Source organism: Podarcis filfolensis, assembly GCF_964270895.1.
Source record: "Podarcis filfolensis genome assembly, chromosome: 2".
Taxonomy (NCBI): Eukaryota; Metazoa; Chordata; class Lepidosauria; order Squamata; family Lacertidae; genus Podarcis; species Podarcis filfolensis.
The window spans coordinates 35,376,574-35,395,597 of record NC_139605.1 but is presented as its reverse complement, the minus strand read 5'-3'; the positions used below and the strand labels follow the sequence as shown (position 1 = coordinate 35,395,597).

Below are 19,024 nucleotides of genomic sequence, written 5' to 3'. Positions count from 1 at the left end.
CTATTATTGCTTTCTCTTCTCTCTCAACTATGAGGTGACAAGATGAGGGCCGAGACCTGAACTCCAGCCTTCCAAATCTGAGAGTGAAAGCATTGCCAGCATTATCCTTCTCCCCTTTCTGACTCTGCCCCTTCTGCATAGTATATTCCTTTCAGGAAAAACTTTTAAAAAACATCTGAGTTGCTTAAAGGCCAAGATACAACAGTGATGAAGACACGTCTCAAAGGGCTTCCATTTCTTTACATTTTATTTTTTCGAATACTTTATATTTAAGCATTTAGAAACATTTTTTCCATGTCTTGTCAGTTAATGTTAGGGGAAGTATTAGATATTTTAAGCTCCACAACTTAAAGAACATGACTATTTCTTTATTACTCACACTATACACATATAAACTACCTGCGCTGAGGTGATAGGCATAATTCTCCAAGTGCTATTTCACCTGCAGTCCCGTTAAAAGAAAAAGGGGGGTGGATTGTATGGGGATCAGAATTTGGTGAATTCTGTCCCCGTCAAACCGATTGCCCAGACTGTCCAATCAGAACTATGTGATTCACCTTAAGACATCCTGCCAAACTTATGCAATGGATTACTTCTTTTAGCACTGTGGTCAATGGCGGAACAACATGCAGCAGCCCCTGGAGCGAAGAACAGGCGTGGGCATGGCTGGCGTGCATCCCAGGGGCATGATGCATCACCCGTGGGGGCGTGGCAAGTGATGCAGGGCCAATGGGATTACATGTAAATCTGATCATACAGTCACTTGATGCAGCTGACTTCACAGACTGCTACGTGGCAGAATGCTACAAAACCATGGACACCATCTTTACAATCCATTCTGAAGCATTATAGGAAGTCCAGCATGCTTCTGATGAGGCTATTGCTCCTTTGACCCATGTACCGCATGGACCATCTCTCTGTGGCAGAGATGGGGAATCTGCAGCCTTTGAAATACGGTTTGACTACAATTCCCATCAGCCCAAACCAACCCTGTCAATGGTCAAAAATGATGATGGGACTAAGAATCAAACAACATCTGGAAGGTCACAGGTTTTTGGTGCATGTGTATGTGTGTTGAAGAGAAGAAGAGTAGAAGAAGAGTTTGGATTTGATATCCCGCTTTATCACTCCCCTTAAGGAGTCTCAAAGCAGCTAACAATCTCCTTTTCCCTTCCTCCCCCACAACAAACACCCTGTGAGGTGAGTGGGGCCGAGAGACTTCAGAGAAGTGTGACTAGCCCAAGGTCACCCAGCAGCTGCATGTGGAGGAGCGGAGACACGAACCCGGTTCACCAGATTACGAGTCTACCGCTCTTAACCACTACACCACGCTGGCTCTACTGGCTGAACACCCAAATACCATCCCTATAGATGTCTGCATTGGAGCTGTATTGACACTTCCAATAGGCTTCTTAAAAAAAATATTATTTTTTTTTAAGTGTTAAGAGTGCTGCATTGATTTTAAAGTAATTATTTTTATACCAGGTGAAATCATATATAAAATTGTGGGGATTTTTCCTTCTTTTACCAGTGACCACCTGCTAAGAAATGCTGTTCAAGTATACATTTCCATATCAGCTACCATTGGCCAAACAAGCTGTGCATTTTATTTTTGCTCCAGATTTTAAGTACTCACATTGGAGGGGCTGGGTAAATAAATGAATATATTCACTGGTGCATTTACATTTACAGCCACAGGTAGGTGTCACAGGTAAGCACTACTGAAATCAGTGCACCCCAAGCAAGTTCAGAGGCACACACTGCAATGGCTCTTGAGCAGGTATTTGTGTTCCACAAGCCACTATGTCTTATTTACATATTGCTTGGAGTGTCAACTGCAGATACTACAATGGAACACATTTCTCAGTCATAACTGGTGGTGATTCGCCAGCATAGTTGCATCAATGGATTGCAGTTTTTATTTTCAACCCAGAAACTCACTGTGCATATATAACAGGCCGAATGGAGTTCTCCTGTGCTGCCAAAAAAACGTTGTCCAAAACTAAATTTACTGTATAAGCTTATGCTTTGTACATACCTAGTTTCCATAAATTCTTTAAACAGCCACACTGATTATATGTCTGAATGCAAAATACAAGCATCTAATATGTGCTATGTCTCAAATCAGAAGAATTAATTGAAATTATTTTCCAGTTCTTCACCTCAAGTAACTTCTGCTCCCACCACATCCCAACAGATGCTTACAGTACATTGGCTATTGTTGCTGGACTAGTCAACCAAACCAAATATTTACAGAACCAGTAATGACAAAATTGTTTCTATAGTTTCTGAGGGCTCCCTTGGTTATCTGTTATAAATGGGCTTAATCTGAGTTAAAGTTTCAGCTTCATAAAGACATGCAACTAATAGAGGCCTTGCTGCTAACCCCAAGCAAATGAACACTTAGGAACTAGATAGACTTTACATGTTCCAATGTACTCTTCTCACAAGCGTCAATGCACATCTTGTTGGATGTGCATTGGATAATGTTCATGATCACATGCTGTTTTCTTAACATCGTACAGTTTAAGCTGATGAGAGTCTCATCATAAACATTAGGCAGAATAAGATTCAGAAGGACTTCAAGGTCTCCATATCTATAATAGGATCCAGTAGCTGAGACCAAATAGTGAGTTGACATAATGCCCAGGTTCATTATTATTTCTAAGTCACCAAAGCATATGAGCAAGTGTGTTTATGCCAACATTTGAGCTCATCCTCCAGTTTCAATGAAAATAAATAGAAGGAGTGGAGTTAAGAGAGTCAAGAAACTGTTGAGCACAAACCAATTACTCATCACTCCTTCCTGTCTCTTGGCTGTCGCAATAGAACTGCTCCACGTGACAGATTTTTATAGGTATGAAACTGGGTAACAAACTAATTGGGGGGAGAAAAAGAATATACAGGACAGACTAACAACCAACACAAACCATTTATCCATCCCCATAAAGCCCACTGAAAACTAAGCGTAAGGCAAACACATTTTGTTTTAAAAACAGCTATAGCTATAGCTAGAATTATTTGAATGCCAGTTGCAATATACATCTGTTCCAATCGCCCTGCACAAGCCATTATTACACCAATATCTTGACGAACATGAAGACAAACAGTTTACTATAGTAATCTTAACAGCACTTGACTTGTAAACACAAGTTAATCAGCAGATCCCTTGCATCCGAGAAGTCAGTCATTACAACAAAGAAGAGAAAGTTCTTGTGAACGTCAGGGTTATATACGTTTTGCCATTTAGTTCCATTCTTTAAAGCCACTAATTTGGCTGGAGTTAGTGTGGTGGTTTTGATTTATAACACTTTCATAACAAGAAAGGTAGTGAGCCCTGACAGCAAAATTAAGAATTCTGCATGTTTCTAGAGACCCTTGATTAGTTATTGTAACATGCAGTCAATCAGTAATTGAACATTATGGGCATTGGTTTCCAGAACATTAGTTTATATCTCTCTAGAAAGAAATAGAACATTCCATTCTCTTGATTTCACCCCGATGTGTTTGCTACCCTGTCATCATTTCCCACCTCATTTCCCAGGATAACATGACTGTAAATAGCCAAAGTAGTCCAAAGCCACTATGAAGTGACTTTCTGTACTTGTCCCCCCCTTCCCTGTGTTTTTATCCCATTAATTCAAATCTGGATGGCATCCGAAAATGAAAACTTTGGTTTGAGAAACTTCATGCCGACTAAGGATGCTTGTTTTTGCTACAAGTTGTACATAGCAGGTTGGCTGCATCCAGGATGAATGGTTGGCCTGTCAGCAAGGTCTCGCACTCCAGGCAGGTAAAGTGTTGCTTGTGCCAGGTGAGGCCTTCGACTCGCTGGTAGTCCTCAGAAAATATTATCTGTGGAAGTAAACAACTCCATTTATCATGTCACTTTCTTCCTAGAGCCAGCCAAGTCCTATAACTGCTTCATTATGGAAGCAACACACAAACAAAGCAGTTGACAAGCCAAAACACATATAAAACAAAGCAGTGTTTGCATCATTACTATTTAGCAACACACCAAAAGAGGATATCTCTCAACATATACTACGGAAGTAGTTTGGCCTAGCTAATTCAAAGCTGTAGGGCATGTTTATATTCTGCTTTCGGTTTTTATAGAACCTCTGCTTATTAAAATAAAACTGAAACAAAAAAAGAGCACCTTAAAATGCTTCTGGTTTCCGTGATTTAAATATATTTCAAACCTTCACAACAGCTCATGGTTAGTGAGGAGAGAGGTTAACTATCAGCCCAGTTTCAGATAACAAGGTAAGGCAAATGCAAATCCAAAAGTCCCTGGAGCAAAAAGGATGAGGGAGGAGTAGAGTGGCTGAGAGATCATCTCCAAGAGCTTGCACGTTGACATGGTCCTAGTTTAGTTCACCATGTTAGGCAGATCAGACCACTGAGTTGAATTTAACGTGGTGCTTAGTAGTCCTTTGTGCAGGCAGAACGACCTGCTGTGCAATGGGACTTTCCCCTTTTCCTCTTCCCTCACCTGACCCCTACATCTATTCTAGGGTTTCCTCCAACCCTCTGGGGACAGTGTGGGACACGAAAGCTCAGTTGTGGAAGCAGAAGTCATTCTACTCACACTTTTTCCAAAGCTGCACACCACTCCCTATATTTCTGTACCTGGTACTAGCAGGTTCCTCCTTGAGTAGTTATGGTTCCACCCCCATTCACCTGTTCCATTTTCTATTCCTCAAATCCACCAAAATCCCCACCCCCACCCAAAAAGCACTCATATACTAGAGGCAAGTATTCATTTTGCAGAGGCATTCGGCCAAACGCAATTCCTCGGAGGTGATAGTTTCTTATAGGCCGAGAAATTCAGAGCTACGCAGGAGAAGAGACTTCCATTTCCCCAGCTGTCATACCTCGTCACAGGCCGCACAGCGTGGCTTTACGCTCTCACAGTAATGACGCCCACACCAGATGGCCCCATTGTTCCAGAAGTAGATCAGGTCCACAAGCGGTTCAGAACACTTGCAGCACACAAAGCATGCGGGATGCCACTGGCGATCGTAGCCTCCTCTGCTGGCATATACCACAGGGGATTCTGAGGGCAGCACCTGCTTGCAGAGGTCGCAGAACTGAAGAAGAAAGTAAGGTCATAATGAATATTCATCCACCCTTTTGCAAGGAATAGTAAAGCACTGCTCAACTAGGTACAATTTCATGCTTAGTGAAATTTCAGCTCCCATTCACCTTAACCCCAGGGCCAGCTTTTAGGATCTTCTGCCTTAGGCCCTCCAAGTGGAAGCATTTACATCAGCCACAGTGTGCAAGTTTATTGCATGCTGTAGCTCAACACATCAATCGGCACCACTGCATGGAGACTCTTCATGGCTTTGTCACCAGCACTGGCAAGAGAACGGGACAACGTTGGTCCGTGGCTACAGAGGGAGGGCAAAGCGTGTTGACATGCCCTAAGGGTATTTCAGCAAGTATTCCAATTGTAACTCAATTGCAAAACAAAAAAAACCCGAACTGAGGAAAATGTAGACTACAATGAAGTCTTTCTCTCTTCTGGGTCATGTTAAGGCATCATAGAAATACATTTAAAAATAATAAAATACTGCAAGAACAATCTTCAGAAATTAGATTCATATTTGTAATATTTATTTGCTTTATTAATTCAATTGTGATCTCCTGTGATGGATTACAACGCAGATAGCAAGCTATATAGCAGACAGTCTGCTTTAAAAAATAGTAGGGATATGAATCAAAACAGTATTCTGTAGAGTTGGAAAAGGTTCTGAAAAGGGGATGATAAACAGGATGGAGCTGCTCTGAGGGAAGTTTACAACATTTGGGGCTTCTTAGCTTAGAGAAAACATGATACAAGTGTATAAAATCAGCCAGAGAAAGGGGATAGAGGAAAGCTTTTCTTTCTCTCATAGCACCAGAACTCAGGGGTATCCAATGAATGTTAGAAGTTCCAGGACAAACAAATGAAAGTATTCCTTCACCTATCGTAACTTATTTACCTATTAACTTCTACTTGTTAATAGCTGCAAGAATGTTATTGGATTGAAAATGGAAAGTTACATATACCCTCCCTGGAAACAGTGGCTTAATAAAGTTTGAGATTTGGCTAAAGCAGCAAAAATAACACCTCATTTATGAGTGCAAATGGCAAATGAATATAGAAACAAATTCTAGAAAAAAAGTTGCACTTTACACAACATGGCAAAGAAAATGGTTACTTCCTGCGAAAGTAAAATTCAAGGGGTTTTTGTTTTTGTGTGTAAGTAACATTGTAATTTCATGTTAATATTATGCTCCCCACAGGCACTTGGCTGGCCGCTGTGAGAAGAGGATGCTTGACTAGATAGCTCTTCTCGTGTTCTTATTTTAATAAAATGTTACTGGGATTTTTAATCCTGTTTCCTAGCAAATATTCCCAAGTAATTTTTTAGCAGCATTTGTGAAGTCTTGTACGGCTGTTGTTCAACAGGGCTTGTGTGATCATGGGAACCTCCCAAGATAACTGTGGCCTAAGACATCCCCTGCCCTTCTCTTTAGCTTTGCCTAATTATTTAATGACAGAGGTTGAAGGCTCCAGGGGAAAGATTCAGCAAGCTATAACGTTGACATTCAAATACAGATCCTACCGATCACCTTAAATTATTGAATTATAACATTATTTGTTTCAGCCTTTTATAGTCTTGGGCTGCAATCTTAACTCCTGGCTAGCCATGGAAGCAAAACAACATTTTCAGTTTTCTATTGGCTACTGATTGGAGGGATGGACAGATGGACGCTGGTGGTGGCAGCTTTTGCCTGCTCACTGCAGACTCATTGGGGTGCCCCTCACCAATGGAGCTTCCCTGCTGGTGGAACTGGACAGCTTCTACCCCACTGAAACCCCCCCTAGCATAGCAGATTCAGGGTCTGGTTTGCTCTGCCCATTATGAACTTTTCCCCATCTTGTCATGCAATAAAACAAACAAACAAACAAACAAACAAATATAATTATTTATTATTTATCCCCAGCCACTCAAAGAACAGTACAGTGGTACCTTGGGTTACATACGCTTCAGGTTACAGACGCTTCAGGTTGCAGACTCCACTAACCCAGAAATAGTACTTCCGGTTAAGAACTTTGCTTCAGGATGAGAACAGAAATCGTGCTCCGGCGGCGCGGCAGCAGCTGGAGGCCCCATTAGCTAAAGTGATGCTTCAGGTTAAGAACAGTTTCAGGTTAAGAACGGACCTCTAGAACGAGTTAAGTACTTAACCCGAGGTACCACTGTACAATTAAACATTATATGGTTAAGAGTTAAGGGTGCTCTAGTTTGATCTTAGAAGGCATGCAGAAGAAAAAAAAATGCCTCTTTTTGATATAAGGCTAGTTTGTTTGCTTTTAAGTCTCTGCTATTGCAACCGTAAGGAAAGGCTGCTGTTCGCCTCTTGAGTATCCACGGTGAGAACTTATTTTCAATATGTGGCTTATCACATTGCATGCCAATGAATATTTCCTTAGTTAATACTGACAGCTTTTTATTTCCATTTCCATTTCCACTGAAATAAAATAAAACAAAACCAGCTTCCCTGCAGAATCCCTCCCTTAAGCACACAAACCACTCTTTTCCTGTGAAGGGAAGCTTTGGCATCAGTGGAATATTTGCGTTCCAGCCCCAAGCTGAATCTCAAGAAAAGGACTCGGAAAGCCAAGACTTGTACATGGATTTCCCTAAACACTTTGAAGACTGCAGTCTTTAGCCTCTTCCTTTATTACGAGCTTGCTATGCAAGTTGACCACGTCACTGAAGGCCTACGGAGAGATGTTTTGCACTGGCGGGGAGAGCTTTGCTGAATGTCGGAGGTTTAAAATGAGACTCCAAGAGGTAGTTACTGTGTGTTCAGTCTTAAGACACCGAGTTGTGAGAGGTTTGGACTGAGAAGAGCCCTCTACTTGCTTCTGGCAGCTTAGCCAGTTTCCTGCCAGTCAAGTAACACAGGCATCACTTCGCCATTGCAGAACTCCCCGTTTCCGCCCACTCAGTGTGCATGTGGGAGGCCTGCTTGCAGTATCCCTGCTAGTGGGCTTGGGTGGAAAGCCCTGACACAGGGCATTCTGAAGAAGGGGATGAGCTGAGGAAGGGGCTGAGCATCCATTGGCTGCTCAGGCTGCTGTCACAGCTGGCATCGGAAATGATCACAGTGCCACTATGGAGTCAGGACACCATCGATTTCCTCCTCCTCCTGGTGCTGCTGCTGCAAGTGACTAAGGTAAAGGTAAAGGGACCCCGGACCATTAGGTCCAGTCGTGACCAACTCTGGGGTTGCGGCGCTCATCTTGCTTTATTGGCCAAGGGAGCTGGTGTACAGCTTCCGGGTCATGTGGCCAGCATGACATGGCGAACCAGAGCAGCGCACAGAAACGCCATTTACCTTCCCGCCAGAGCGGTACCTATTTATGTACTTGCACTTTGACGTGCTTTCGAACTGCTAGGTTGGCAGGAGCAGGGACCGAGCAACGGGAGCTCACACCGTCATGGGGATTCGAACCACTGACCTTCTGATCGGCAAGTCCTAGGCTCTGTGATTTAACCCACAGCGCCACCCGTGTCCCCTGCAAGTGACTAGGTTTGCCATATTTCAAAAAGTGAAATACGCCAACATGGGCTGCCACACACCTGGATTTTCCCGGACGTTTTGCCAACTTCTGCCAGACACCGCTTCCTAATGCAGAATTCCAGGTACATCCAGGAAATTCCGTACGTATAGCAACCCTACAAGGAACCGGACTGGGGATGTTGCTCTGCAGTTGCAGCAGCATAAATTTTGGGTTGCTTTGGCCCTAGGTTTAATTGTATAGACAGGGCCGGATTTAGGTTTGATGAGGCTCTAAGCCTTTATATGTCCAGCTGTCCTTTGTCAACAGCAAATTGCCACTTTTTTTGTGCTGGATATATGCTATATTTACACATAACAAAATATGTATTTTATCAAAGTAATTGTTGAACTGAAATACAATTAAAAAGAAGTATATTAATAGTGAAATAATTATTAAGCTCTAACTTAAAATGATTTTTTATTCATAACAAACTTAATAATGCAAACACATTGGCACTTGGCAATAACAAAGTTCCTTTAGAAACACAATTTACAAAGACTCATAATCGAGTCTCTAGAAACTTGCTTTAGCATGAAATAATAATAGGTGTAAATATATGATTTTGTTTTTTATCATATTTTGGAAATATACATCCAGTTTTTCCCCCTTTAATTTTTTTGGGGCCCCCAAGAGAGTGGGGGCCTAAGCCATAGCTTTGTATAGATGTCCAACAGGAATTCCCCCATGAACTGTGGCAAGTCCCCCCCCTCCCAAAATCAGTATAAACTGTGCTAGTTCACCATTATCTCAGATTTTAATGCTTGAAGCTTGAGCCACCAAAATTATGGAATAACAGCAAAAAGCTTCAGTGTCCCCCCCCCCCACATCCAAATGGTTTCAATGTTTGGCACTAATACTGGTGTTCTCTAATGTCTTGAAAGCTGAAGTCCTTGTGGTTGAACAAATGTGGGTACGTTTTCAGCGAGTGTTTATTTGACTGCTGTTGGCTTCAAAGAATGCTCTGGAACAGAGGTGAATTCTGATTAGTAGTGGATGGAAAGCTTGTAGGTTTTCATGCTTCTGCGTCCTCTTTGCACAGTTTGTTTTCTTTCAACAGAGCCAGGGTAAAATGGGCAAAGGAGTGACTTCTCCACCAGCGCACAGAATGTTCTGTAACCATTCAGGTGAATCTGACTAATTTACTAAGATAGTACAGTATTGACTCAACAGTGCAGTTAACTTGTAACTCAAGCAACATGATTTTTTAAAAAATCCAAACTGTAGTATGTATTCTTAACGACTGCATTCTTAAAATCACAAAAATCCTTACACTTTGCAGAGATGCAAAAATTAGATGCATAGCTATGCTGTCACATTAAAGACCGATAGATATATTTGTGGACCAGAGCTCACTTTGTCAACAACAAATTGTTGCTGTTTTTTGTGTTGAACATATGCTATATGGTAATTTGTGGACCTAATAAGGTATCTAAAGCCATTTGCACATAACAAAATATGTATTTTATCAAAGTAATTGTTCAACTGAAATACAACTAAGGTGGTTCGAATCCCCGCGACGGGGTGAGCTCCCGTTGCTCGGTCCCTGCTCCTGCCAACCTAGCAGTTCGAAAGCACGTCAAAGTGTAAGTAGATAAATAGGTACCGCTCCGGCAGGAAGGTAAACGGCGTTTCCGTGTGCTGCTCTGGTTCGCCAGAAGTGGCTTAGTCATGCTGGCCACATGACCTGGAAGCTGTACGCTGGCTCCCTCGGCCAATAAAGCGAGATGAGCGCCGCAACCCCAGAGTAGGTCATGACTGGACCTAATGGTCAGGGGTCCCTTTACCTTTATATTTATAGTGAAATAATTATTAAGCTCTAACTTAAAATGATATTTTATTCATAACAAACTTAATAATGCAAACACATTGGCATTTGGCAATAACAAAGTTCCGTTAGAAACACAATGTACAAAGACTCATTATTTGGGGGGGGCAAGAGGGTGGGGCCTAAGCTATAGTTTGTTTAGCTTATACTTAAATCTGGCACTGGTCCTGACCTCCCTTAGAGTTAGGAGGTCACTGCTAAGTTTGAGTTAGGCATAGGGCTGAAAGTGTTTGGGCTAGGGATGGCTAAAACTGATTAAGTTTTAGGGTACTGCTTCTTTCTTTGAGAACCCAATGCAGAATTAGCAATTTTGCACCTAATTATTTACAAATATGCCAGCAAATGTTATATAGGATGCTGGAAGACTCCATCCAAACTTGTACCACCATCCCCTCATCTCTCAGAGAAGTAGGGAACATGCAAGTGTGTATAGCAAAAAGTTTTTTAACAGGAGGGTCAAAACCTCTGTACGTGCAAAGGGACCACACTCAATGTGTCATAGAAAAGGGTTGTTATTGCACAGAAGGAAACTAGTCTGTGAACAATGTTTTGTGGCTTTGCAGATTCTCACTTATTGCTTCATAATGGCAGCCTGGCACAGCAAAGTGCTGGCACATCACACACAATTCAATTTTTCCGGAGAATTATAGAGTAGACGTGTAATTGCTAATTTATTTATTTTTTAAAAAAATCAAGATAATCAGATAAAAATTATAGGGATTTCAGCAGTGTGATGGTACGCTTACTGCCAAGTATTGAGATGTATTCTAAACAATTTGAACATGGAAGAAGTTTTAAAAAGTAGATCTTTTTTTGAGAGAACACCAGGAACCTGCAGTTGTAAACCAAAGTGAGAAGCAGTCACTTTGCATTGTACTTTGTTTTAAATTCTACAAGATTTTATCAACATCCTAACACTTGTTGATTGAATAGCCTGAGGACAATCTATCTAACCACCCACCCACAGCCCTTAACACGGGTTCCATTTTGCTAATCCAAACAAAAGCTTAAATGTTCAATTTTTTTGGAATGTCAGAACCTTCCATGGAATTTTGCATAGCAGCCCCGTAGTTTAGCAGTCTCACGACATCTGCACAAATGGAGCTTTTGTAATTGCTTCTCAAAGAATTTAGCTTTTCCACTGGTGCCCAAAGGAAAAAAATAAAGCATTAAATTCTTCTGGAGAATAAACACCACAGGTATGTATTTACTTGGAGGGATGAACTTGCAGTCAAAATAAACCTCCCTTGCCAAGATGGTTTTTACAGATGCCTTTAAGCGGAAGTCTTAGCCTTAAGATAGGAAGGGTGGTGTGTATTTCCCCCCCTAGAATGGGTAACAAAAATCATTCCCAGACTGAGTCACTGGAACGTGGTCTAGCAATGAACTTGCAAAGGGTTTTCACTGTTTGTAATATTCCCCCTTTTGATAGCTTGCCCTCCACAATCCCCCACCTAACCTTGCTCTAGCAAAATTTGAGCAGGGACTGAGACACTATCAGATATGGGGACCTTTCAGAGCCAATACAGTGGTACCTCGGGTTAAGCACTTAATTCGTTCCGGAGGTCCGTTCTTAACCTGAAACTGTTCTTAACCTGAAGCACCACTTTAGCTAATGGGGCCTCCTGCTGCCGCTGCACCACCGGAGCACGATTTCTATTCTTATCTTGAAGCAAAGTTCTTAACCTGAAGCACTATTTCTGGGTTAGTGGAGTCTGTAACCTGAAGTGTATGTAATCTGAAGTGTATGTAACCCGAGGTACCACTGTATGTACGTTTCACTGCTGCTACAGAGCATACGGCAAGAAAGAAAAAAAGAAAGGAGCTCATACCTGCAAATCCCACTCCCCAAGCCTACCTTTTGGCAGTCCTCAACCCACTTCTGCCCAACCAATTCCTCAATCTGTCTCTCCCCCCCACCTCTCTCCACCTATTCACCTCACCAGCTCACCCAATTCACACATCCATGGCATTGCCACCAGTTTGGAAGAATGGATAATCAAGATGATAGAGCAGGCATAGGCAAACTCGGCCTTCCAGCTGTTTTGGGACTACAACTCCCACCATCCCTGACCACTGGTCCTGTTAGCTAGGGGTGATGGGAGTCGTAGTCCCAAAACACCTGGAGGGCCGAGTTTGCCTATGCCTGTGATAGAATATGCCGAAATGGCAAAGCTTACCATGAGGATCAGGCAACAAGATGAGAAGAAATTCTTACAAGATTGGGTAAAATTTATAGAATATGTTAAAGAACACTGTAAGTATGTTAAAACATTAGCAGGGTTGTTGTAACATTTACGATGTGTTAAATATGGAAAATGTATTTATAATTAAGATCTGAAAATTACAAAGGAAAAATAATTATATGCAAGATGATGAATGATTGAATTAGGAAGGGGGGAGGAAGTCAAACACAATGAATTTGGTGTATAATTGAATGCAAAAGTGTCGTCATTTTAAAAAATCCTTGGAAAATAAAAATATTTTTAAAAAGACATTGCCACCAGTTTGTTACAAAGGTTTTTCAGAAGAAGCTTCGAAATTAGTAAGTTTGTGAGCATGACGGCCTCGTGAACTCAAGGACTAAGATTTCCAAGATTACTGGGGAGTCTATACCGAAAAAGACACTTAAGTTGCTTTAAGCACTTCTGGCAGACAGATGGTTTTCTTTCATTAAACCACATTTGGCCAAACACAGAAATATGCTCCATCCCTTCCTATGCAACTCCATGCACTATGCATCCCGATTATATGCCTCCAGGGAAGCCTTTGCATACTTACCAATTCCTGCCCTTTTGGCACATCACCCAGGGTTCCATTGGTAGAAACAACTTCTTTACTTGCAGGAATGCCTTTATCAGGTTGCTTCCCATCATCTTTGGCAGTTCCTCCATGACCTGGCAGTGCAACTTCCCCGACGCCAAGAACGCCATCTTTGTATTTCTTCACGAAGTCCTCCATCAACTTTATTTCACTCTCTGAAAGGCCCCGGCACTGGGAAGGATCCTGGTCATAAATAGGAAGCTGTCTCATCAACCTCCTGCGACGATAATACGCACCTTCTGTACCAGCCACTGGCTGCATTTCTTTCGAAATCAGTTCCATGTACTGGGTAGCCTGATTTACGTGGAAGAAAAAGACAGCGACAAGATAATAAGAATACCTTTATTGTCAATGTACAACCTGTGTACAATGAAATTAACTGAGCCTTCCCCCCCCCCAAACACTCAAACTCATTGCACTCTGTGTGCTTGTCGCACAACACACCAAACCCCAAAGTCAGTTGCACTATATTATTTTCCATTCAGCAGCCTAACAGCCCACAGATAGAAACTGTTTTTTAGCCTGTTGGTACGACTGATTATACTTCTATATCTCCTGCCTGAGGGTAGAAAATTGAAGAGGTGCTGGCCAGGGTGTGAATAGTCCCTGAGAATTTTTCTCGCTCTCCTAAGGCAACGATCCCTTGCGATGTCATCTAGCGGGCTCAGAGGACAGCCCATGATATCATGTGCTGTATTCACTTCCCTCTGTAAAGACTTTCTGTCCGTGGCTGTCAAGCCAATGTACTACACTGTGATACAATATGAGAGGACACTTTCTATTGTGGACCGGTAGAAGGAGGTCAACAATTGTTGTTTAACATTGTTCTTTCGCAAGACCCTGAGAAAATGGAGGCTCTGTTGGGCCTTCCTAACCACCTGAGTTATATTGTTTTTCCAAGTGAGGTCTTCACGAAGGTAAACTCCCAGAAATTTAAAGGAAGAGACTCTCTCCACACAACGCCCTCCGATATACAATGGGGCTAGTTCCCCTCTCTTCCTCCGAAAGTCCAACACCATCTGCTTTGTCTTGCTAATATTTAGGTGCAAGTTATTCTCTAAGCACCATGTAGATACTTTTTGAACCTCCCCCCGTACGCCGATTCATCTCCACCTCCACTCCATCTCCACTCCATCAAGTGGCATATAGACGGCAGAAGGAACGAAAATGCCAAAGGCTGTCCGTCTCCGTGACCTTGTCCACCATTTCCCTAGGGAAGCCACTCTCTACACAACACAGCAGATGACCCAGATCTTTGGGGTTTCTCCCTTGCATACAGTAGCAAAGGTAGGGTTGGGAGGCTGCAGAGTCACTGCTGCTTACTGGGAGAGTATGAGGGGCAAGGTCGTGGGGAGGGCAGTGGTGGGCAAATGTGCTGGCAGGAGCACTGCATTGGCTCCCCCACCTTACCACTCCCAAAGCTGAGAGGTCAGGTGAACGATGTCACCAACACCACCTGTGTCATCTGCTATGGCTTGCATCCCAAATGGCAGCAGTGACAACCAGTAAGGACTTTCCCAGTGTTTCCACACCACAGCCACCTGATGTGAGTTTTGTGCAGCCAAACTGTATGTCAGGTTTAGTCCAGTCAGGAGCATCCTTTCATGATTCAATACCCATGTACAGAACATGCAGCAGAGATACTGTGTCACAGGGGAGGAAAATGTGCAGCCTCCCAGGTGTTGTTTGCTGGCCTAAAGTCCCGTTTTTCCTGAGACTTTGGCAATGCTGGCTGGGGCTGATGGGAGTCGAAGCCCAACAACATCCAGAAGGCCACAGGTTCTCCATCCTTGCTGTATCATGTTAAAGGTTTTTCACATTTTCAAATATTTTTTGAAGCATTTCCCCAAGTATTTATATACTGTTCTTCAGCAAAATTGCTGATTTTATACAATTAAATTGCCAAAAACAAAACACACAAGACAACTGGAGGAAAAAAAAAGAGGTTCACAAAATTTTGAACACTTGCAAAATATACAACTATGCTGTACATGTCAAAATTCCAGCAGTTTTACTCTGACAAAGGTCTGAAGCTTCTAGACTAACTTCAAAAGGCAGCTCCATGTATAACATATTACAGTGGTCCAACGGAGAGGTCACTGGGGCATAGTTATGCCTTATCAAGATTTCTAGTCACATGAGGTGACTATGAAGCAAACAGGAATATAATCAGCCTGAAGACATGGGGGAAGGTCAGGAACTGAGTGGGCAGAGACATTGGGGTGTGACTCATGCAAACATTTGTATTCAGCTGAATGCCTGAACACAAGTCTTGTCTACATCCTTGGACCACAGAAACTGTAACCCACCCCATAAATCAGACCAGATGATACTGTTAACATTCTCAGACACTGCTGCAAATGAGGCATCAAGGTCTAAGCAAATATATGAGCAACTTTGTCTTTTTAGGTGTCTCGTAAAGTCATCACAACTGGCCCCCTGAGGATTTTGGGATGATTACTTGTAAGGAGGATTGGGCCTAGTCTTGAACCACTCAGAATAGATATGCAATATCTATCTATCTATCTATCAGTCAGTGTTTCCTTTTCACTGCTTTTGGCCTGGTGACAACATACCTTGCTCCTGCCAGATAGGGTAGGACACAGATGCCCCATCTCTGCCCCATTCCAGCCTAAGTTTGATGGACATCCCAGAAACACAGCAGATTAAGAAAGAGCCCCAGCACACATCAGGTGTCACAAAAACCAAAGGCACAAGTCCAAAACTTCAATCTCCCTTAACCTTTTTGGCATCCCTAGTGTCTAGCAAATATTAAGTATGTGCCTGGAGACATGCTTCCTATTTATGAAAGATTACATTCAAGTGGTTGCCAAAATTTAGCTGGCTAAAAGCCATGGAAAGGCAAGCTTGTTAACAGTTAACCACCAGCTGCAATGCCTTATAAACCCACATGTAGCACACAAACAGCACTTGGGCGAGATGTTAATGATTCTAATTTAGTGCTGGGGGGGGGGGACAAAAAGAAAAATTTTGCAGGGTTGTATACAGTCTGGAAGGTCTTCCATTTTCCCTTCTGTAAAGCCATTAGTTAACCTAAGTAAGCTAATTTATAAATCAGTACTTTGCTGACTTTACACCTTTGAACACCGCCCCCCCCCCCGCAATCTCTACTGCTTTTTTGAGTGCCAAACAGGAGAGCTGGTGGCAAGGGGTGGCCACCAAGTTCAGTGGCCAGTAGCCAACTCATTTTATCAGTGGCGTAGCGTGGGTTGTCAGCACCCGGGGCAAGGCAAGTAATTTGCGCCCCCTAACCCGTGGATTTGCGCCCCCTAACCTGTGGATTTGCGCCCCCTAACCCGTGGATTTTCCCTAACCCCCAGATGTTGCGCCCGGTGCGGCCGGCCCCCCCTGCACCCCCCACGCTACGCCACTGCATTTTATTACTCAAGCACACAGTCCAATGCTATGGGGGGGGGGGTGAGAAAAGTCTGCACTTTATTTGGAGACCCGTGTTTCGAATCTAACATAAAGCAATGTGTAAGTACCGGTAATCAAGTTAGCCACTGGCTTTTAATTCATAGCTGGAGACGAAAGGCTGGTCTCATTCAAGATTAACATTTGCAAAAAGGATGCTGAGAACTTTCAGTGCAGTTAATCTCTTTATGGAACAGAGCTTAGGAGAGAGAGATTCTCTGACAGGGACCTTTTCCCTCTCGTAGCATGACTTGTTCATAGGCAGCCAAGTTGGCCATTCACTGTTTTTTTTTAGAGACCAGCTTTCAGGAGAGTTCAATTAATTTCTACCTTGGTCAGCAATTCCCTAATGAACAGCACAACTGCTAGGGTGTATATTAAACACCTCAGCAGGCTAAAGTATTGCTTGTTTGAAACATGCAACATAACCCACTAATGCTTTGCAATAGAAGATCTGTTCCCCAAATGTTTAAACAATATGCCCAATGCAGTTACACAAGCAAAATGAGCCCTAAAATGTTAACCATTATCTATGTTAGTTTTCTATTTTAAAAATAAAGCTGCTTTATCCCAAGTCATACGGTCAACTAGCTCAACATTGTCCAAGCCAGCCTTCCCCATCCGACTGGTGCCCTTCTAGTTGCTTGGGATTACAATTCCACCATTGGCTACGCTGGCTGAGGTTGATGAAAGTAAACCCTAAAGCAACTAGAGGGCACAGTGAACAAGGTGAACACCACACAAGCAGTCCTTCCTTCCCTCCCTCCCTCCTTCCTTCCTTCCTTCCTTCCTTCCTTCCTTCCTTCCTTCCTTCCCAGAAAGGAAATGCTGTAACCAGTGATAGATTAGGTGCGACAGCAGTCATTCCAATCCACATTTGGGCCACTCGTGGCCTTTACCCCTGTTTGGACAAACTGTCCATACAAACATGGATGCAAATGCTTCCAAATTGGGAATGGCTACCCAGCATGCCTCACTGAGGGTTACCATGGGCGCCTTCTTCCTCTCAGACAGAATGCCGCCATACATCTGCTAAACCAGCAGCACAACACAATCTTCTCATAACTGAGGAAAAATTGCAGAAGTTTAAACATATGCCAAAACAACTTGCTTTTACCATATTGGGCTGGTGGGGAGAAGCTCATGAAAAGAAAATTCTTTTCACTATTTTAGGAGATAGTTCCTTCAGTTATTTTATGAACTAATTTCCTTTTCTCTCCTCAGCATGGCCAGGGATATAGGTGCGGTAGTCCACAAAAGGGGGGGGCGGGACATAGGAAATTGAAGGTGGAGTCTGCAGCCTGTTTCACAGAGGTTATTTCCCTTTCCCAGCCCTGCAGGACCAGGAGGGCACCAAATTGGCCACCCAGAGTTTAATCCATCACCTTACACTGAGGAAATGTCCTTATTTTTTGTGTACTCTGCCTCTTAAGCTGTTGAATCGTATCACTTTCGCTTCCAAATCCCTCTTGGCATGTAGAACAGAGTTCTGGGAAACAGCTTAGAAATCAACTTATGTCAGTTTGAAGGTGAAGAAAAAAGTATTCTTATTTAAAGTGTAGATATCACGGCACGCAGCTAAATCAAATCTCGCTGGCTAAACCTGTTCCAGATATCTTGAATGTATTTTCATGTGTTCTCACAATTGTATCAAGTCAGCCAAGTCCAAATACTGGGCATGGAAAGGAATGCTGGACCTGATTTTGGAACTTGTTAGGCTCCAGTCAGATGCTGCAGAAGATTATGCTATCAAAGCCACCGATGGTTCAATTGTAGTATTTGTGTTTCCAAAGTTGCAAACAATATGGTCCCATCTGCACAATAGCTTTAAAGCAGTATTATACCACTTTAAAGAGTCATTCTTTAAAGGAAAGTGTAATTTGTTAAGGGTGCTGAGAGTTGGTGGGGAGACCCTATTCCCCCTACAGAGCTACCATTCTCAGAGTGATTTGACAATCATTCGTTTTCCCCAGGGAACTGTAGGAATGGTGAGGGAAGTGAAAACTTTACAGGATTATTTGGGGGAATCCATGACTGCTTCAAGTGGTGCTATAGTGCTTTAAATGCAGCTGGGGGCTAGATCTGGCACATTCCTTATGAATGTACTTTGGGTTACATGACATCTTTCAGAAGTGCTGGATATGAAAGGTTTCATCGCTATGCATGAGGGATAGAGTAGAGCACTTGACTGAATAAATGAGACCGATTCTCTCTGTGTGTCAAAAGTTATTCCCTCCTATGGAAACTAAAAACATCTAAACAGTCAACAAGAACCCAAAACTTTAAGGATCACAGGAAAACGCAACCAAAACACA

General features: G+C 42.7%; 1 protein-coding gene across 3 annotated transcripts in view; it reads right to left on the bottom strand.

Moving 5' to 3' along the window:
* Positions 1-229: 229 nt before the first annotated feature.
* LMCD1 (LIM and cysteine rich domains 1) overlaps positions 230-19,024 on the bottom strand; it is a 53,984-nt gene continuing 35,189 nt past the window's right edge. The window contains exons 4-7 of one of the 3 annotated variants that reach the window (XR_014545034.1): positions 13,233-13,568; positions 4,878-5,093; positions 1,566-3,855; positions 230-1,518 (exon numbers count right to left, since the gene is read on the bottom strand). Coding sequence is in view for 1 of the 3 variants with exons in the window: in XM_083602197.1 (XP_083458323.1) it covers positions 3,697-3,855; positions 4,878-5,093; positions 13,233-13,568 (711 nt within the window). In the remaining 2 variants the exon portion in view is untranslated. Of the gene's footprint in view, positions 3,856-4,877; positions 5,094-13,232; positions 13,569-19,024 lie in introns of all 3 variants that reach the window. The other 2 variants (XR_014545035.1, XM_083602197.1) reach the window with 2 other exon arrangements.